This window comes from Myotis lucifugus, unplaced genomic scaffold, assembly GCF_000147115.1.
Source record: "Myotis lucifugus unplaced genomic scaffold, Myoluc2.0 scaffold_133, whole genome shotgun sequence".
NCBI classification, from domain to species: Eukaryota; Metazoa; Chordata; class Mammalia; order Chiroptera; family Vespertilionidae; genus Myotis; species Myotis lucifugus.
The window spans coordinates 2,219,364-2,240,770 of NW_005871181.1; the positions used below are offsets into that span (position 1 = coordinate 2,219,364).

General features: G+C 40.7%; 1 protein-coding gene across 1 annotated transcript in view; it reads left to right on the forward strand.

Annotated features, from left to right (window-relative positions):
• The window catches only part of USH2A (usherin), a 295,540-nt gene that overhangs the window by 195,218 nt on the left and 78,915 nt on the right, over positions 1–21,407 (forward strand). The window contains exons 32-35 of the mRNA XM_006094330.1: positions 1,510–1,669; positions 3,405–3,576; positions 8,568–8,715; positions 19,614–19,765. Coding sequence (XP_006094392.1) covers positions 1,510–1,669; positions 3,405–3,576; positions 8,568–8,715; positions 19,614–19,765 — 632 coding nt within the window. The remainder of the gene's footprint in view (positions 1–1,509; positions 1,670–3,404; positions 3,577–8,567; positions 8,716–19,613; positions 19,766–21,407) is intronic.

Here is a 21,407-nt window from a genome sequence, read left to right on the forward strand (position 1 = left end):
GAAAAGGAAACCAAGCCAAAGTGTGACATAGGAGGTGTAACAGTGCCAACTGGGTCCTGGGCATACGTTTTCTTAAATATTGAATTGATATTGATAAACAGTGGCTGTGTTTTCTCCATCTGTGATATACATGTATACCTTAGAAAATTTGAAAATATATGTAATAAAAATAACTCATCCATGTGTCCTCACTCAGAGAGAACCACTGTCCACATTTTGGCGTACCTTTATCTCCTGTTTGTTTTTTGGTCAATCCTGCCCCGAGGATATTTTTTCCATTGATTTTTAAAGAGAGTGTAAGGGAGGGAGGGAGAGGAGAGAGAGAGAGAAATATCTATGTGAGAGAGAGAGAGAGAGAGACATCAATTGGTTACCTCCCAAGCACTCCCTAATCGGGGCTGGTGATCAAACCTGCAACCCAGGTACGTGCAATCCAGCCAAGTACATGCCCTCGATGAGAAGTTGAACCTGTGTATGCATGCGCTGATGTTCTAACCACTGAGCACATGGGTCAGGGCTCCTGTTGTGTGTGTGTGTGTTTTATGAAGCATTTGTGTTTGAGAATTCTTTTTAGGAATTCAGACAAGCACAGAAATATGACTGATGTTTACATCTTGGTAAAGTTGACAGGACTTTGGTGAGATTCATTCAATGAAATAATTGAGTCCCTGTGAAAAGGGGGTACTGAGGATATTTTAGAATTGAATTAGTAAATTACAGCTTAGTTTATTCTAACACATGTATTCAAAACCTATCATGTGTCAGGCATTGTGCTAGATACACAGGATGCAAAATGAATGTAGCACCGTTCCTGCCCTTACAGAGTTCACTCTGAGGGCTCGAATAAACAGAATCAAAGTCACGGAAACAGATCCTGATGCCGGCATTGTGAGCGCTGTGCTGAAGGTGTGTGCGAACACCTTGGGAGGAAAGGAGAGGATAATAGCTCCATCTTGTGCCAGAGGTCATGGCAGGGTGTGTCAGGGCAGCTGCAGAAAGAAACGGGCATTGGCACTGAGACTGGGCAGCTTGAAGGTCAAATAAGAGTTGCTCAGGTGGAGAAGAAAAGAAAGGAATTCAGCCGAAGGAATGACAAGTTCAAAGTCATTGTTACAAGCTCTGTATTTGAATTTCAAAAGCAACTCCTGTTGTCTTCAAATATGTTTTAAAAAAATATTTAAATGTCTCATTTATTTTTTAACAGAGTCACTGAACTAAGGCTAAACTCAGAAACCGATTTACCTGGCCAGGGACATTCAAAAAAACAGTCAAATTGTTCAAATGAAAAGTGAAGCCAAGAGTTTGACTGACACCTGTCTATTTTAAAATAACCATCACATATTTAAGGGGTGAAACAGACTCTGTTTTATTGGCATCAATTTTGATGGCTATCGCTTCTTATTTGAAGCTTTCCTTTCTCCGTTCTAAGAAGTAGGGAAGTAGAGGAGGAGTGAGGTCTTGGGGAAAAAATCTGATTGCAAATGCGTTCTTGTTTCCTGCACCCCCTAGATTTAGCAGTGTTCTCGCCCCACCAGTTTCTGCTGTGTGCCTGCACACATGTGGGATGCGCGAACAGCTCCCTGGTGATGCTGTACACGGCACAGCTGCCACCGGAACACGTGACTCCCCCGATTCTGACCGTCCTGGATTCCAGAACTATAAACGCACAGTGAGTAGCAATATTGTTTGTCACACGGGGGTTCATGCAGGAATCCCAGTGCGTTCAATCAAGGGAAGGGCTTGTGACATAGAATTAATTTCATTGTGATTAAATGCATAGGAGTGATTAGTTCAGTGGTGCTGGGAACCTTTGATTATCCCTTGCCAAGTTAATTTCCATTTTGTCTTTATGCAATCAGGCCGAGCTACATGTGTACACAGCTTCTGTGCAAACCTCACGGAGGGGGAAACTGACCACTTACCCGGCCGCCTTGAGCTTTTTAGATGAGAGGCATTGTTTGTGCTCCTTTGGAGTTAGAGAATATAAATGTACATTTCCTTTTTGAGGATAAACTGGGACCTTCGTGTTCCTTTGCAGTTGAAGTCAGAAAGGAACTTTCAGCTATAGGCAGGTTCAGATTACTTTTGATATTAGTGGTTTTTATCCATTTCCTAATACAAGAGGTACAGGGTATATTGCAGTACTGAGTTAAACCTCTCTTACCACCAGCTACCACTGTTTATATTCATCTCTCTTGGTCTCAATTCCTCATCTATGAAAGAAGAGCTTGGACTCAATAAATTAAGATATTCATTCAAACTGAAAAACATGACTCAATCCCATTGTCCCTAATCTGAACTCTCTCATTGGCTCTCCTTTTTGCCCTAAACCAATCCCACAGTATTTACCCCAAAGATGTCCCACTACTGTAACTATTTCTCAATTTACCAATTTCTGTCTGTTCCATGACTTGCCCAGTTTATGCTCACGAACACATTGGAACCCTTGTGTGGAATGTGCTCTACTCTTCCTACCAAATCCAACCTGTCTACCAAGGACTCAGTCATGCCTCTAAGTCACATGTCACCTCATTCGAGAAGTCTTACTGCACTATTTCAGCCCTTCCAATCCACAACTTCCTGTATTCTATAATTGCTTATTAACCATTCCATCAATGCCCTTTTCAAGACCGTTATGTTATTCTCTCTCCCTCTCATTTCTCATAAGTGCTCAGATGTATTACTTAGCCCAAATTTTGTTCTATGGCTTAAGTTCAAAATCAAATGCTCACCTGAGCAGTGTTGCTTAATTGGTTGAGCACTGACCCATGAACCAGAAGGTCACAGTTTGATTCCCGGTCAAGGCACATGCCCTGGTTGCAGGCTCAATCCCCACAGGGGTGCATGCAGGAGGCAGCTGATTGATTCTCTCTCATTGATGTTTCTCTCTCCCTCTCCCTTCCCATCTCTCTAAAAATGCAGTAAAAACATTTAAAAATATTTAAAAGTCAAATGCTCATACATTTTCATATTGTTATCTAATCTATAATAATCAAAGTGCCCCTGCTAATTAGGCCGGACGACCTTCCAGATGAAGCCGGGACTGTGAGGGAAGCCCGGGTCCCAGGTGCCTGCTGGCAGCCAGAGGAAAGCCCAGGTGCCAAAGGGAAGCTGGTGCCGGCAGCCGGGGGAAGGAAGGCCTAGTCTTGCACGGATTTTGTGCATTGGGCCTCTAGTTAAAATTATAAGTAACTAGAGAACAGGCACTATGCCTTATTTTCTTTATACCATTCAGAATAGACACTTAATAACTACTCGGTTGATGTTTTTTAAGTGAATCACGTTGAGTATTCAGTGTGTATTTTTACTGTGTCCTGAGTCCAGGTTCACACCTGTCCTATAAAGGCTGTGCCCATCAGGCGTGACTTGAAGGAATGAGGATAATAATGCTGTACTTTTCCTAGGTGGAAACAACCAAGAAAACTAAACGGAATTCTGGAGCGCTATCTATTATATATTTCAAACCACATGCCTGACTTTACCACGTGGGATGTCGTCTATAACAGTACAGAGCTTTTTCAGGACCACACGCTACAGTACCTGTTGCCTGGCACCAAATATCTCCTCAAGCTGGGAGTAAGTTTGCTTTTCTCTATCACTTTCTCTGTCCCTTTCCTGTCTCTGCTGCTTCCCTTCCCTTTATCCCATCTTCTCTCCCTCCCTCACTTAAGAAAACAAGAACAAACCCAAAAAACCCTCACGTATCGCTATTCCCACTGAAAACTCACTTCACATCTTAAATGTGAATGATGTTGATCTAATACACTTATTTCATATTATGCAAAATGATGGAATAACAATCTAAGTCAGTAGGTTTCCCAAACCTAATTTAGGATTATCAGAAATTACTTCTTTTTTATTATTTGCAGAATGTCCTAATTGTTGAGGGCTTTTTCCAAAATGCTTGGATTAATAGGGTTATTTTCCCATGGAGCTTGTATTCATTTGAAAAACAATGCACAGTATGAAAATGTAGGTCTTATTTTTTTAATGAAGGTTTCAATGACCCCCCCACCCCGATATTCTTGATCATTATTATATTCCGGTTTACATCACACTTCTATCTCAAAAGGACCATCACTTAATAAAACCCTAGAACCAACATAGTTTACAGATTTCTGTAGACAGACAATAGTCTTTTCTTTTTTCTCATGCAAAATTGCACTTTTATGCGAAGGTCTTTTAAAAGACCTTGATATTACTGTGGAATTTATTCCTTTTGTTTTTTGATGAAATATAATCTTTTTTAAGTTTAATAGCACATCTGAAAATAACTGAATATAAACATGAGATTGTCCCTATTTGTTTTAAACGCACTCTTCATTTTATAGCAATACCTATATAAGGATATTTGCTTTGATAAATGCCATAGAAAATATTCCGCTCTTGATTATGAATAAATTTACATTTATGTAGACACTGTGTATGCATTCATTTTACTTAACACGCTCTTGAATGCTCTAAATATTATACCAAGAGAGAATAAACTACATTCAACCATTGCTAAGTGTCTGACCTGACACCATAAAACAAGGGCAATCAGACAATGTTCCAAACGCTGTCCGCACTGGCTCTCGGTGCCTAGGTGTTCCGCACGCCAGGCGGGCTCATGACCTGCAGCCTTCGTTACTTACTTTATCACCTCAGATGTTAGAAGTGTATTAACTCAATTCTCAGAGGCAAATCCATAAGTCCACACCATTTTCAAAAAAAGTAGTCATATCAGAATCTGGAAAATTCTCTACTGCTTAAAAGCAACCATAATTAATTGTTACTCTCTTGGTTTTTATCAGGAGACAAATGACACAAAACAGGTCTACTCTTGGGGCTGTGCAATCCATGGAAACCCACCTGAGTCTCTCTATGTTTTATGAATCTGTGGTACCTTGAAAAATGAACAACACTGGATTGTGATTCCACTCCCCTGAGTTTCCATTCCGGTTTTGCCACCAACTGTGTGGCCTAAGGCAAATTTACTTAACTGCACTGAGTTCAGTGTTTTTCAAGCCTAGAATTAGGATTTTTGAACTAAATGCTTTTTTAATGTCTTTTTAAGTCCCAAAATACTATGATGCTAAAAAGGTGACCCCCAAACAATATTCTATGGAGTCAGACAACATCTATCAGCCCCTGAATAATGTTGTTGCAAGATTGTAAAGATGTGGAAATACATTTAGGGAAATACATTTGCTCACATTATTTTTTATTTCACCATATTTATTAGGGCAGGAAATACATTGACATATGTTCAGGAAGTGTACTCAAAGGGTTTTTTACTCAACTCTGTTAACCAGTAAATGAAGTGAACCAGAATATTTAGGTTTATCTTGGTTAATTAAGGGATTACCGTATATTTCTCAGTTTCAACATCATAACTGGCTTTCACGGTTGTAGATTAGTAGATGGAGATCCATATTCTCAGCCAAGTGGAGCGGCCTTTATAGATCATCTTAACATGTTGACTACGTGTTGGAAAACAACCTGCCAACAGCGCCTTTAAGCAGGCATTTTAGGCAAATGCATTGGAGTGGGAACCGCTTTGATTCACTCTAGACTCAGAGCATATATGTTACTTCACGTGGTTTTATTTGATTTTTCTTGTTGACTGGATTATAAACTTGAACGCTAGAGACTGTGTCTTTCAAAATTCTGGCTGCAGAGTCAAGCACAGTGCCTGGTGGAATCTGAAAGCTCAGCAAATGATTCTTGAATGAATGAACACTAAGCATATTGATTTCATAAAGAATCGGAGGCTTCTGACATACATTAATTTGCTGTAAAGTGTCAGAGTCAGGGACTATGTGATTTCAAACGTGTTCTTTCCACTAGAAGAAACAGCACACTGTTGTTACACTCGACACATGGAGTCGTGAAGTGTGGTTGTCCCTGATAAACACAGTGCCAGCGATTAAATAAAGAAGATAGTGAGACACACAAGTATCCAGATATGTATGGTCTGGTAATTTTCGTATCACTGCTAGACATTTGCCTCTTGATGAACGTTGAGTGTTAAATATATTTCGTGAAAGGGTTTTTGGAAGTGATTCTTGGAAATGACCTTCTTAAAGGTCATTTATAGGTAATCTGGCCTTGTTCTTTTGCTTAATATATGCCACATTATTAACATCCTCAGAGCCTACTTATCTGAAAGCAGGTGAAAGAGAAGGCTAGTTTTGGATGTTCCTTATAGGCATGATTTCAAAAACAGTTGAAGTACTTTCATTAGTCACGCATTTCATTAGACCAAAAGGGAATTCCCTATTTGGTCAGAAGTGACTCATCATTTCAGGGTAGTCTCATGACTTTGCATTTTGTTAAGTGGCTATAACTAATGAATGCTGTAGGAGATGGATAGAGACCACCTTATTTTAATGGCTCAGAGGCTTTCAAAGACTTTGCCATTTCATAAAGGCATCGTTAGTCAACCCCACTATTTTGTTTAGATTTTCCAAACCAGAATTGTAATGAGCATTCAGTTGCATTGAACGCAGTGGCCTCTGGTGCTGGCGGGTCAAACCAAATGCTGATTGGTTTAATTTCATTTAGATGATATGAATTATTAGATCATTTGGGACGCACCTTAAGAGTATGTATTTCCCTATAGATGGCAATGAGCTATTGTACTGCTCTCTCCACACCTCCAAATGCCTGCAAGAACAATGTGGCAAATCCACAAAATATTGTGCAGGTAATTCTGTCATTTCAGCAGCCCCTGGATAAATTCTGCTTCATTCATTTACAAGAAAAATAACCTCAGGAATTCTTTAGATCCTTACGAAGTTCTCTGTCACATTACTTTTTCATGGATCTTCCCAACAACCCAAAGAGCAGTCCTCCCAAACCAGAGGCTGTCTTTGTTTATCCCAGAAGGCATCCTAAAATTCTCAAAACCAAGTACATTTTCATTCACATTCTGTTATTAAAAATATATGGTTTGATGTCCCATAGAACAGTATTTCTCTGGGGAGAGTTCACAGGGAAAAGCCTGAGGTTCTGGTTGAGAAAAAGAAAAGTGACAAGTCGCCAGTCAGAATTAAACCCCATTGAGGTAGGAGTTTAACAATAAGATGCTGCAACCTTTTCCCCCTCCCAAGGCCAAACTCTGGGAAAAGATGGATTTCTCTCCTTCTGGGGACGGGAAAGAAGGCTCTTTGGGCCACTTTCCCATGATGACACCACTGTCCCCCATGGCCTCCTTTCTGGCCACATTTTCTGGTGGATGTTCAGCATCTGGAAATGTTCTAACCTTTCTTTTTTCAATGTTCAGATTGTTCTTGGGCTCACAGTGACATATCCTAGAGTTTTGAGTCAGGGTTTGTCCACAATGTCAATTGATCCTTCTTTATTTGCAAAGAAATCTGTTCTCAGGAGGAAGATGGCTTCTCTCTTCCATACATATGCACAGGCCACAGCTGAGAATTAGAGGCGGCCCACCGAGGTTAATTAGGTCCCCAATCTCAATGCAGTGCCATGCCCGGGCCACTGTTTAACCCATCTGAACCTGGCTGAGACTGCTGAGAAATTATCCTGAAAATCTGGGCTCACTGTCGTATTTTTCCCATAGCACTCGAGGTAGATCTCCATGTCGATTGACCATATATTGTCATTTGTACCTGTAATAGATAGTTTGCGATAATTTCACAAATATTAAACTTCACTATAAAAAAAATCTCTAAAAATCAGTCAGCTTTCTCCTGTCTTCAGGGACAAGAATATTGTCTGCTTTCAGTACCAAAGGTCATTCCCTCATTATCAAACTGAAAAGCAGGGACAGGCCCAAAGGATAAAGGCGTATTTTAACTGTTTATATTCGTAATATCTACCTTTCATGAAAGGGACTCAGTGTCTGCTTTTTACATCGTCCTATGATTTTTTCTTCCTTTTCTTATTGATTTAGTAAAGTTTAGTGCATTTTTGAAAGATCCTTAATTTTCACTGGCCAATTACAGTTGTAACCTAGAGAGACGCTGAACAAAGCTTAAGTGCAGTTTTCAAATATCTGTTATTTATGTGAAGATGTATTTGCTAATATTTGCCAGCAAATTTAGTGTAGGAATCTGTGTTCTGTCTCAATTTCCTGCAGAAATGCTTATCCAGCAACTTAGGGAGTGAAGATATTTTCCTAATACTTTTAAATGTTTATTTGGGGATGATTTGGAATTTATTATGAAAGTGCACACAGAAGTGTCCTCCCATTTCTAGCATTAGTGATACCTTATTAGGTAGGGGGGAGAGGCAGCTGTGACCCTTTTAAATTTGTCAGCCGGTTAACAAAGCCCATTTCCTCGGGTGCATAAGTAGTGATTTGACCCTTTAAGCCAGTAAGCTGCCCAAGGAAGTGCCTTTGCTATTGATTTATGAGAAATATTGTTGTATTCGATTACACGGTTCTACTTTAAATATATTGGTCACACTGTAGTAGTGTGGAACACATTTATTTTGTGGGATAAAGAAAGCTTTATTTCAAAGAATCCAAAACTCTTAGTACGAATTACTTTTCTTCAATGTCCATCTAAACTTTTGGGACGCAGGGTGAAATGTGCTTTTCCCCCCCGATTTCCATTCAGGCTTGCACGGGGGGCGGGTGCACAGTGAGTGAACCCAGTGAGGCCCGGACGGAGGATTGCTCACCAGAAGGCGTGCCTGCCCCCAGAGCGCACTCCTATTCACCCCACTCCTTCAACATCTCCTGGACGGAGCCTGAACATCCGAACGGTAAGTGAACTCTTTTAGCCTGGAGTCAAAAAGATGATTAGCAAAGGTAAATTAATAGTCTCAATGGCAGCGTATATGTGGAGCTTAATTTTTAATGATCATTTTAGCACATAAAATACCTGAGATAGCATCTTGGCCTGTAGTTGCGAGATTGTGGTTTTTAGGCTAACACACAATTTTAGTGGCTCAAAAGTGCTCCCTTTTGATAGTTCCTGTGTACTGCATCTTCTTGTTAGCATGTTCCCGGAGAGGTAAGGAGACCAGCGAGGATTCCGAAAGAAGGCCCCTGTGACATTGCCATTGTATTTGCAATGACTTACTGTTTTCAACAGTCATTCATTCTTTCTGGGAGAGAGAAGCAGAGGCGGAAAGTTTATGCACACATTGTATTTCAAAATGCTTTTGATTCAATAAGTTTATCCTAACAGAGATCACTAGGACCTCCATATTTTTAATATATTCATAAATATTTCATTGTGCTGTTTTTAAACAATGCATACATTAAATATACATATACATTTACACTTGCCTCAGGTGAAAAAGATTGTATATGTTTCTAAGTGGTATACACATCTTTGAATAATTCAGAGAGTTGTTAGCCAGTTAAAGTTTACTAGAATAAAATCTTATTATAAAGAGTTTTTGTAATAACTTGGGGTGGAAATTGCTTGATTCATTGATGGACAATGTTTTTATGTTTCACACAGCATAGGGTCATTGTTCCAAACTGCAGAAGCTTATATATAACATCAAATTTTGTTCCTCCTTAAGATAAATATCAAGAAGACTTTTAATCTCATAGAAACTGTTTTAAGTAACTCATTACTGAACATTGAAATGGCCTCATTTAGCCTAGACAGAAAGAATGAAAGAAAAAAATTGCAGTTTTATTAGTTTGTCTTATGTTTATTATGATATTAATTATTCCCGTCATCTCGTTTTAATTAAACTTTTGGCAAATGCAGTAGATATATTGGAGGTGGTGGAGAGAGTTTTAATACTCAAAGTGAGTGATTATCTCTGCTATTGAAGTTATTCCTGCACTATTATAAATTTTCTAATAAAAATAAATGAATGTCCATTTGATACTTACATTAAACAGTGAAAAATCTTGTCATACTTCATGCTCCAAAAGGAAGTCTAGTCCATGGGTGGCAATAGATATATTAACGATTTATTCCAGTTGGAATGTTGTTAAATGCTATGATATGATTTTCCCGGTGAACACTTTCTTTCATGCCAGTTTCTAGTTGCAGCTGGCTTTCTGGCTGCTCTTGGAATCATAGGTTGAATAGAGAAATACTTTCTGTGTTTCAAGAAATCTTTACGTACTGTTTTGTGCATTTAAAAGCATTTTTTAAATGTATTCATTGAACAATAAGAATTTGGGGGATTTGGGTGATGTGTGTTAACACTTCTATCATATTCTATGGTCCAGTGTTTCATCTTATCAGAATCTTAAAATGTTTCTTGTGGGAAAATGATTAGATATTTGAAGAGTAATCGTTTCACTACACTATTTTTTTTCTTCTCTTCTCTACTTCTCTCTTTACTTTCCCCAAATTTACCAGCATTTGCAGTCTACTGTCCATTGCCTCGAGAGGGGTGATCTGATTATTGGAAACATCCCATTGACTTGGTCATCAAAATGTGGGTGACTATTTAATACACCCCTGTATGCCCTATCTCTAGGCTCTAACTTAGGTTGAGACCTCTCCTCCTAGCACCCCTTCTGGAGACCTCCACACGGATCTCAGTTACATTTTACACTCGGAATATCCAGCGTGTTCTCTGCTTCTCTGTCTGCCCTCTCTCCTGTGTTCCCTCGCTCACTGATAAGTGCCACTCACGCACACCAGCCAGGAGCCTGGGTGGCACTCGTGACTTGCTCACCCCGATTTCTCTTGCCACACTCCTTCCAACTGCGTCTTCTCATTAAGGCGCTAGTGTTTATCACCCAGAAGACATCAAGAGCCTCCGCATGCCATGCTAAAATTCAAATTTGTCCATTCGGAGTGTACTCCTGATAACTTACTAGGTGTCATCATTCTGATGACCTACTAGGTGTCGTTGTTCTGATGACACCACCTCGAATTTGCTGAAGCCTTCCTCTTGAGTGTGTTAGAGTCTCTGGGGGACATATCCATGTAAATAAATAATCACAAGGTGAGAGGCACAGGAGATGCCAAAGTGTGAGAAGAAGAAGCTTCCTGAGGAGGCCCACGGGGTGTGGCTGTGCCATCCCTCGGGGTCCTCATTCAGATGTAGTGGGTCCAGATAGGCACCTGCACTTAGAAGGTCATACTCTGTGACAGGTGCTGCTCGCCTGGGTTGGTATGTTCCAGCCTCTAAAATCTTGACTCTGTTAGTCAGTTATAGACATAAATAGATTATTCCACCAGGGCTTTATACACATGAGACTCATTGAGAGACAGTAAACCACTTTCTGTAATAAGTGTGTATATTTTCAAATGCATGCCTATATGTGACAAATATATGGAAGGCGTGGAAGGTTCCCATGCAAATGCCCAGTTCTTGCCTGTGGAGCAGTTGGTGGCCTCAGCCAGCGTGGCTTAGGGGGCAGGCTCTGTGTTTTTCATTACAGGTTCCCATTTACATGCTCAGCTCCTATCAAGAACGTCCGGTGAGAAATCTTACCTAACAATATGGTGGGAACATCTTTCCGTGGCAGCTAAGTGGTGCTCCACTTCATCCTTTGAAAGGCATATGGAATCCCAGTGGCTGAGCCCCAGCCCACGTGGCCCATCTTTTATTGATGGGCACCTAAGCTTCCATGACTTCGTTATTATAAATAATGCTACTTGCGGTTAATTGCCTTGGTGTGCCAAGAAGAATTGAAGCACCGATTCCTTATCATTTGATTGACATCTAGGGCTTTGCTTTCCTTCGGATAAGCCCTGCTTCATTCTCCTCCCTGGCTCCCCACACCTGCAAAAAGGTGGTGCAGGCTCCGGCTCTGTGTCCAACCAGAGCCCTTTGTCCCATAGTCCCTCTGGCAAAGGTGTTCTTTGCAGGCTGTGATTTGGGGCAGGACCTTTAAAACCTCTGAAAAGAGCTCCTTTTAGACCCGAGGTGGACGAGGGCTCCTCATTTTGTAGGGCCCCGACCCTTCCTGTGTGATGCCACTAGCCATCGATGAAAAGTAGCACAAGGAATGGCTGTCTAATCCGTTGGCGACCTGTCTTGTGAGGATTGCAACTGCATAATTAGAATTACGTTTCCAGAGCTTCCAACGTCTCATGAGCCATGTTCCCTCCCAGAAGCTTAGGCCTTAGTGTCTGGAAATAAATGTTTTGCTCACACTTGAAGTCTGCCTAGCTAAAGTCAGCATAATACCTGACGACAGCAAACTTACACGTCATTAACATTTAGTGACATTCAGTGAATTAAAAAACACTAAAATACAGAATAGGAAATTCTTATTCTTTATGAATACTTACAATTCCTTGTCACTATCCACTCTCTTTACCTGAGAACATTTCCCTAAAACAGTTTCCCTGTTACCTGTGACCCACATGAGGGCGGAGCCCTATGTCCCTAGTCACCATTGTAGTCACAGCACTTGGCGGTGTACGAGGTGTGAGTAGATGGGCATTAAGCAGCTGTTGACGGCATTAATGTTCGCTGAAGATAGAGACAATAATAAAATGGTAATTGTGTTGATGGGAGAGGCATATACATACGCAATCATACAGAACACACAAGTGCACATTTACAGCGCATCTCCTAGTTGTGTAACGGAGGTGGGATGATCTCGGAGGTGGGGGGAAGGCATCCCCCCCTGGCCTGCTGAAGGCTCTGTGTGCTCTGGGAGATCCAGGCCCCTGACGTTAGCCTGTTCATCAGTACATAGTCCAAAGAGAGGCCACGCGTGAGGCCGGGCTCTTGGCTGCCTCCATGTGAAAGAGTATGTCGTTGGCACCATCAGGATTACGTGATGCGAAGGTGGGCCTGGTAAGAGAAGGACAAGAGAGTTGGGCCCCATTAGGTTAGACAAGGGTCCTGGTGTCTCCAGCAAAGAAAGAGCAGTCGAGGAACCCGCAGAAGCATTGCCATAAGCTAGCCTTCCGGGTTGGGCCAGCTTTGTGAGAATGAATTCATGGCTGTGTATCAAGATAGTGGCAGTGATATCAATAAGAACAGAAAAGTCTCAGGAAGTTAATTATTTTTGCAGACTTAAACATAGTACCGTGAGGACAACTAATTCTATTAAAAGAATTAGTTCCATTTTTTGAGTATATATATTAGTTCAGAGAAACCAATGGACTATAGGTCTTTTTATACACATCTAATAGATGCTGTCCTGAGGACATTGAGGGTGGTAGAGAAGGTAAACACATTTTTATAATATATGAACATGAAGGTGTGCATGTAAATATTAAGTGCTCCCCTCATGCAAAGAAAGGATTTGATTTCCTGTTAACACAAATAATAATAGTAATAGCAATAACAATAGCTACCATTTATAGCTATGTGCCAGACACTTAATTCTCGTCAGTAGCCCATAAAATAGGTATTATTTCCACATTCAAATGTGGAGACTCCAGTTTATAAGTATTAACCAATTTAACTATCAAGATAAGACAATGAATTAAGTAGAATTATAATACAAACAGGATGTGATAACTCAAAAATTCATGGTTTTACTCCCTGTACTTCTGTATACATCAACTTTTCATGGAAATGGTCATAATATAGTATTCCATCTAGTTATGTGAAAATATATTTTTTAGTTACTTTGACTTGTCTAATGTGTTCTCAGTGCTAATACATATTCCTAAGATCTCTATTTTGATTTTTCTCCAGTTTTAAAGAAATAACTGTGCGTATTTTTTAAAGAAACTTTTATTTTGAAATGCACTTATTTTTAAGAAGTCAAAATGTGCTTCTATTGCCTTTCCTGGAAATGCCCCGTTTTAGTGGGAGACATGGGTAATGGGATTCAGCAACTCACTTAGGAAGCTGCTTGACAGTTTCGAGCAAACCCCGTGTAACTGTTATGAAACACCTCTGCTCCGTTTGTCAGGTAGAATTTCCCCCGCACACTCTTTTTTTCGATTACCCTGATTCCATTTTTAGGAGAGCATAACAGTAATAAGGCATTATTCCACAATGTGAGAGCTGTTCTCTCTTTTCCCTTTTAATTGAAGGATCAACTATTCACACAGGGACATATCTGCCACATTCAATCATCGTCGGAGCTCAGTTGATATTCACATTGCCATGCTGTCCTGGGGAAAAAAACAAACAAGTGTGTTTGGAGCAACGCTATTCACTAGGCATGTTATTTTTATGACACACTAAAGTCTTGCTGTTTAATTCTTACAGTAAACAGAATTCCTCAGTTTAAACAGAGATATCTTGTATTAAATTTACATTGCGTTGTACTTGCCTTGCATGGCCTTGGTTATGTGTGACAGCCTATTGAGCACCTTAGGAAATGCAATGTGACATAACACGATGAAGAGGCCCACGGATGTGTATCCCAGTGGATGTCCTCGGTGGACAATTACGATTCCACTTCCCTGTGAAAATTAAACACCTTAAAAATTCTACCTTGATGGAAAGAGGAAGGTGATAAACCTGAAACTGCTTACACCAGGTAGCCAATGGGAATTAAGTGTCCATTTTGTGGATTATCCATTAAAGAAACAGAGTTTATCGAGCTGGATTAAATAACCCGATCCCCCTTAACATGTAGTGTAATGTTTTCTTTTCTTACCACTATCTTACTGATTATTAGCATAAGAGAATAAGCAAGAAAAAAGGACAAAAATACAATACAGTACAGTATCATTAAATTTGCATTAAAAAATCTTTATTGTTGAAAGTATTACATATCTCCCCTTTTTTCCCCATTGACCCCTTTCTAGCCCACCTCCATCCCCTGCCCCAGGCCTTTACACCCTGTTGTCTGTGTCCCTGGGTTATGCATAGATGCATACAAGTTCTTTGTTTGATCTCTTCCCACCCACCCTCCCCCACCTTCCCTCTGAGGTTCTACAGGCTGTTCCATGCTTCTGTGTCTCTTGATCTCTTTTGTTTGTCAGTTTGTTCATTAGCTACCACATGAGTGAGATCATGTGATACTTATCTTTCTCTGACTGGCTTATTTTGCTTAGCATAAGTCTCTACAGGTACATCCATGCTGTAAATTTGCATTTTTTTAAAAATCTTAGATATTTTCCTTCTGCCTCTCAATCCACTCTCCACTCATCTCCCCTCAGCCTTGTGTCCTAGGCTGACCTTTATTCACAATGTCATTAGGCCTCTTCTCTCGCCCTCTCTGTCTTCCTTTTGGTTTGTCCATGGGCAGGGGCAGGGGCAGCGGCAAGAGAGGAGAGGATGAAGGGAGACAGCAGTCTCAGAACTTGATTTCCTCTGCCTGACTCTGGGATCCAGGGCCACATTCCTCAACCATAGGCCATAGGTCCTATCCAGTGGACCTTTCCTATAACTCAGCTCTTTCTCCAGATTCCCGAACCTGTTCTCCACATGGAAGGGTGTTTGCTGGTCTCAGCCAACTGGTCTCCCAGGAGAGTCCTAGCTGGGGATGCTTTATTATCATGGATTGCTCTCCCTTTACCCCTCTGATATCTTCATGAATGGTCCCTTCACTAATTATCCCCCGTTGTCTATTTAAGGTGCCATGAGTTCCCCACTGAGACTCTGATTGATCCCTAAGTCTCAGTTAATCCACACTTAACATGCAGAATTTGGGGGTGGATGTGGAGATCAATGAGAAAGGCTTTCCTTCATTCCTGAGCGTCCACAGCAAACCAGCAAACAAACAGTTTCCATGTTGCTCCACTTTGTTTTGTCACAGTAGACATTTTAAAAGCAAACAAGGAGAGCCGTGTTCAAAAGTTATAAAGGCAGACGTTTTTAATCAATCTGTGATATTTGAATAATAAATACGAAGTGATGTATTGCTGCTGTCTCATTGAAAGCATTCTATTTGTTGTGAAATATTTATTTGTTCTAATTAAATAAAGATTGATGACATTTTTCCTTTTGGTGCACTAGTTCTAGTGTCCAGTTCAGCATAAGGACCATGAGTGTCCCTGCTCTGGGGCAGCTGTGTCTCTCCCGTCCATACCAGCTAAACATCACTCATATGCAGCAGGGACAGGTGGGTCTGGCCCTTGGTCCAGGATCCAGCCCTCAGGTGGATCCTTCTTAACCTGAGTGAGTGTTCCAAGGAGCATTCAGCCAATATTGAGATCCTAGGGAGTCCCAGGGCCACAGGAAAGGCCACCCTCAAGCTGTTAACCCCTTCCTTCTCAGATAAAAGCCAAACCAGAAGGTTGAAAGCAAAAAAAAAGAAGAAAAGGAAGTTTACTTATTTCCATAAGGATTGATAATTGTCTTATTCTTTCTGTCCCCAAAGCACCAAGCATAGTACCTTTCAGGTAATTGACTTTCAATAAATATATGTGAATCTTTTCATTAGGCTCATCTCAATCGCTTTTAGGGTCAGAACATGTTTGTTTGTTTTTTTTGTTTTGTAAGTATGTTTTTATTGATTTTTTTTCTTTTTTTTTAGAGAGGAAGGGCGAGGGAGAGAGAGGAAGACTGATGTGAGAGAGAATCATCTATTGGCTGCTTCCTGCACGCCCCCTACCGGGATGGACCCCAAAAGCCAGCATGGGCCCTGACTGGGAATCGGATCATGACCTCCTGGTTCATAGGTCACCACTCAACCATTGAGCCACACCAGCCATGCCATCAGTTCTTTATTTTAATGTGATCGTTAAATAATTTAGAGAGAAAAGGAGACTGGCCATGGCTGACAGGCGTAGTAGCAGCAGTGGGATGTGATCGCCAAGTTCCCACCCTGAATTCCTGTTTGTCTGACCTTGAGAAATAGCTTAGCTCCTCTAAGACTCCATGTGCTCAACTGTATAACAAGGCAAATAGCAGTTTCTATTTCTTGGTGTTGCCACAGTTAATGGAAATAACTCATACAGAGCATGTAGCTAATGTCTAACTCAAAGTTTCAGTACATTTTTAATAATAAAGTGTTTTATAATTTCAGAAATACTTACATGGCCTTTCCAGAACCTGGCATTTTGCTTTTCCCAAAGCTATTCATATATGTCCTGCACTCAAGCCAGAAAAGGAAATTATCTCTTTAGGCTTTATTTTAAAAGTCCACTGGATTATAGTCATTAGTTTTTGTTACTCACCTTGGGAATCTGAGGGCATTGAAAATTGTTGTGTTAATAGATGTTTGAAACTTATTACTAAATGCATGTTTTTGGAATTGAATAGGAAATGTTTCATATTATACTTCTATTCATATCAAAAAGTCTGCTAAGAGTAACAAGCAATGAAATCTGCCTGCGTATATTGATAAGAAATGGAGTGGGCTCTTCAAATGATGTCTCTTGCTGTTCAGGAATTTACCAGAAAGTTTGGCTGTGTGTCCTTAATTTGGGATTTTGTAGTTAATGGTCTTGGCCAGACCAAATCAAAAGAACGATCTGGCCTAGTCGCAGGCTCCCTTTTTGAGGGCATATGTGGACACCAGCTCTAAACCATCCCTGTGTCCTGCATTGGCCTGACCTTGAAATCTAGTGATTGGATGATGACACCTGGACCAAAAGGCACAAAACACAGAGAGGCCAACATCACGTGCCTGTTTCATCCTCACGACACGTTTACATGCTTCCTGATTTGAGGATCACTGATTGTGTGGGAACAAGAAAATAGGTGACTGTTCTCAGTTGTGAGATAACAGCAGAAAAGATTCGATGGCCATAGATATTGACGTGGGTAAAGATCAATTTGGACGTAAAGCTAACAAGACTCGCGATGGAGTTGGTATATTGGATGAGGTAGAGGAGGATGTAAAAAAATATATATTTAAAGGGAACACCACTTACCCAGCGTATACTCATTATATAGTTCTGTTCTACGATTGCTCTTTCAGCCCTTCCTGCAAATGCTGTCAAATATGTTATCTACAGAATGTGTGTGTGTGTCCGATCTTACCTGCACTGAAATTGGACTCCAGTGTCATGTCCCTCTCAATTCAAGCGCATTCTAGGCGCTAAAAAAAAAAAAGACACTTAGCGCTTGAATTAACTGTCACAAATCTCACTTAACTTTATGCTCAGCTCATTGTCATGTGCTCATCTTACACTAAGCCCTGTCTCAGTCACCGTCTGTTATTTCTTCATCCAGAGTTCCAGATGTCACGGGTATCTGCTTTCTCCGCAGAGCTTGCTAGGGGTTGACTTGCCAGAGTGAGTCAGGGAGACAAATCCAGGAAGTGACTTTCGAAAGACTGTCACTGAGGGAGGATGGAAAGAACTCAAAAAGTAGACACAAGGAGTGGCAAAGCAGAGCCACTGAGGGATGTTAAGGGTAAGAGCTGGGTGAGGGTCCTGTGTCTCATGCGCCCCAGAGGGCATGACTGAATGAGAGACTTCAGTCTTTGACGTCCATGTGCGCGGTTGGACTCATCACAGAAGTGATCCAATTACACTCATTACCATCTGAGTGAGAAGGCAGATGTGTAGCACTTGCTAGAAAGATTTCCTTCCAAATGGTCCAGATTTTGAAAGTTTGTACTTAAGAGCTGAGATTTAGTTATAATGAAAATGAACTTCTGTAAAACATCTCATTTCCCAATATATAGGGAAGTGAGATATTATACACATAATCCCAGCATAAAAGAAATTCTCTGTCCCCCAATTATGTACGAAAAGGGAAATATTGATTTGGGTACTTTCTGTTTCAATGTTGAGAAGTAGGTCAAGTAGATTGCATTTCAGACGTCTTACAAGTTCTTTAAGAGCTTCTGCAACACATTATTTGTACGTAGATGTGTGTGTGTGTGTGTGTGTGTGTGTGTGTGTGTGTGTGTTCAGTGATTGCTTAGCAGGGTGCCTGGCACATCATAAGTTCTTGTCCTTATTATAACTGTGATTTGATCCATCTTTTTTCTCTTAAATTTTCAATGAAGTACCTGGTTTTCTCTTAGGTATTTGTCATTTCTTAGTTTTAATTCATTTGTGCTTTTGTGTGTCTCATAGGCAGTGGCATTAAATCAAATGCTTTCTGGTGAGCATCCTCAGCGGTACCCCAGATGGTCCCCTAGAATAAAGGAGAGCCAGTGGGAGTAGCCATGCTCTTGTGGGACCATTGTGGCATGTGATGGTAAAACGAAGACTCTCTTTCCAAAATCTGGAAATGAGGGAAATAGACCTGCTTTCAGAAACATCCACTGTGCAAAGTTACCTTCAAAAAAGGAAAATGGGTCATAAGTAGCATTATTAAAGTATTAACTCATTGAAACTTTAAAAAGTGTTCATCCTTTAAGGAAGTATTGATCAAGGTCTAATTGACCAAAGAGAAAACGTGCGAGGCCTTTAAGACAGAATTTCTTTAATACGAGGAGCTGGTTACTGACGTGTCGGAGGAACAAAAGGGAAAGGGAAGTAGATGCAGAGCAAACAGGGAGACTGTGGGCTTAGCAATTTGATATTTAAGGGTTTAAAGACCCTTTTACCCTTTGGGAAAAGACAGGGTTCAGACTCGGAAATACCAGATGCTGTGATTCCACAAAATTAGGAGTCACATCAAATGCTTGTTGCCCGGCCAGTGTGGCTCAGTCCATGAACCAGGAGATCACGGTAGGATTCCTGATCAGAGCACATGCCCAGGTTGTGGGCTCCATCCCCAGAAGAGGCGTGCAGGAGGCGGCCAATCAATGTTTGTCTCTCATCAATGTTTCTCTCTCTCCCTCTCCCTTCCTCTCTATAAAGTCAATTAAAAAATATTTTTTAAAAACGAAGTGCTTGCTTTTTCGAAGTCATTCTTTGCTGTTGCCTACTCATCATACTCGGTGCCAATTGTTATCTTTCCAGGTGTGATCACACGCTACGGGCTCTATCTGGATGGACTGCTCATTCACAATTCCTCAGAGCTCAGCTGCCATGCTGATGGATTTGCTCCGTGGAGCTTACATTCTTTCAGAGTCCAGGCCTGCACGGCCAGAGGGTGTGCTCTGGGCCCACTGGTGAGTGTGTGTGGACAGCCTGGGGGTCATTCCATGTCAGGGGACAGGAACAGGAAAACGTAGGGCTCTCTGCTCAGCTAGCCTTTTAAGGAGGAGGGGGGGATTTCTTTTTATAAAGTGTCACTTAGGAGTTAGTAATTGTCTATATTCAACATAAATGTCAAGAGTGCACATAGTGAAGGACAGAATCATCTAAATGTTATTGAAAATAAAATGTGCAAACATACAATTTTGCCGAATTTAGTATCCTAGTTTAAGTACATTTTTTTCTCCCTGATATTGGGCTCTACAACTAAGTAAGTTTAAGTTTAAAAGGTGAAAATAATTGAAAGCCTGTAACTGCCACAATATGTCAATACTGCTCCACAATAATTGGGCTAATCAATGAGAAGATTGAGTTTGCCTCATCTATTAGAATAAAATATTTAAATTTTATGAGTGATATAGCTTCATGAGAACCGTATTTAAAATTACATTAATATCAGCTTTTCATATCCTCATTTCAGAAATCTACAACACACACCCATATTTCATTAGGAGCTAAAAGATTGATGAAATTGTGCTTTTTATTACTGGTGTCATTTTAAAAATCCAATTAATAGTACGTAATTGTCCTAGCAAGCCATTCTTTAGTTTCCAAACAGTACATTTTCATTTTGTGCGTTTTTTCTTGATTAATGAGATTTACCTTCTTTTAAGGGAAATGCTCATTAGTTTTAGATACTTTCTGGCAATCTTGGCTCATGCCCTGTCATTTTAATGCACTCTGTCTTCATTGAAGAGTGTATTGTATAAATATTACCTTGAAAAACAGCGCCACCATTTAAGTTTTGCTTCCTTATTTTTCACTGCGCCTCCCATTTTGTTTCAGCAATTGGTCGCTTTCCAAGCTGCTAATAACGTCATCTATCTGTGGAACCAAGCTGTAGTCTTTATTGCCATTAAGTATTTTATAGCCCAGACCCTCAGACGGTTACTTACTCTTAAAAGCAGGAATGGCAATAGGCCAGCTCTTCTTCTCCATTCAAAAAAATAAAAAAGGAAAAAGAAACAAAAGAACACTTCACAAGAGCTTGAAACTTAGACTTTTTCAAAAATAGAATCTGCTGATTATGGTCCCGGCTACTGCATGGGCTCCCCCCCACCCTGTCTCTGAATGTTCCCACAGCTTTAACCAAGGGGGACACGGTTATCGATCTGTGTCCTGCATGTATTGGAGGCGATGTGAGCCTCACGAAATCAAATGCCACAGAGCCCTGATGGGCAGGGGGAAACGGAATTGGACTGTAAAACCCACTCTGCCGCGGCCTCATCCGTTCCAGACCCAGTCCTGACACCTGGGGGACTTATTCTCTCCCCTCGAACTCGTCTTTATCCTGTGCTCACCGTGCAACGCTCTTCCCAAGTCAGTGATCCATCTCTACTCACTGGGCTTGAACGGCAATGCCTTTATTTAGAACAAGTCAACTAAATGCTGCCAGGAAGTTAAAACCTGTAGTCTTCAATTGATTTCTAAAATATTGTGTACCAATTACAGTATGAAATATGCCCTTAAGAGATTACATATGAGTACTCTGAATAGCCCTAGATATCTATCACAGTCATGTAGGATATTATAGATTCAGGTCTTTTTAGTTCATGA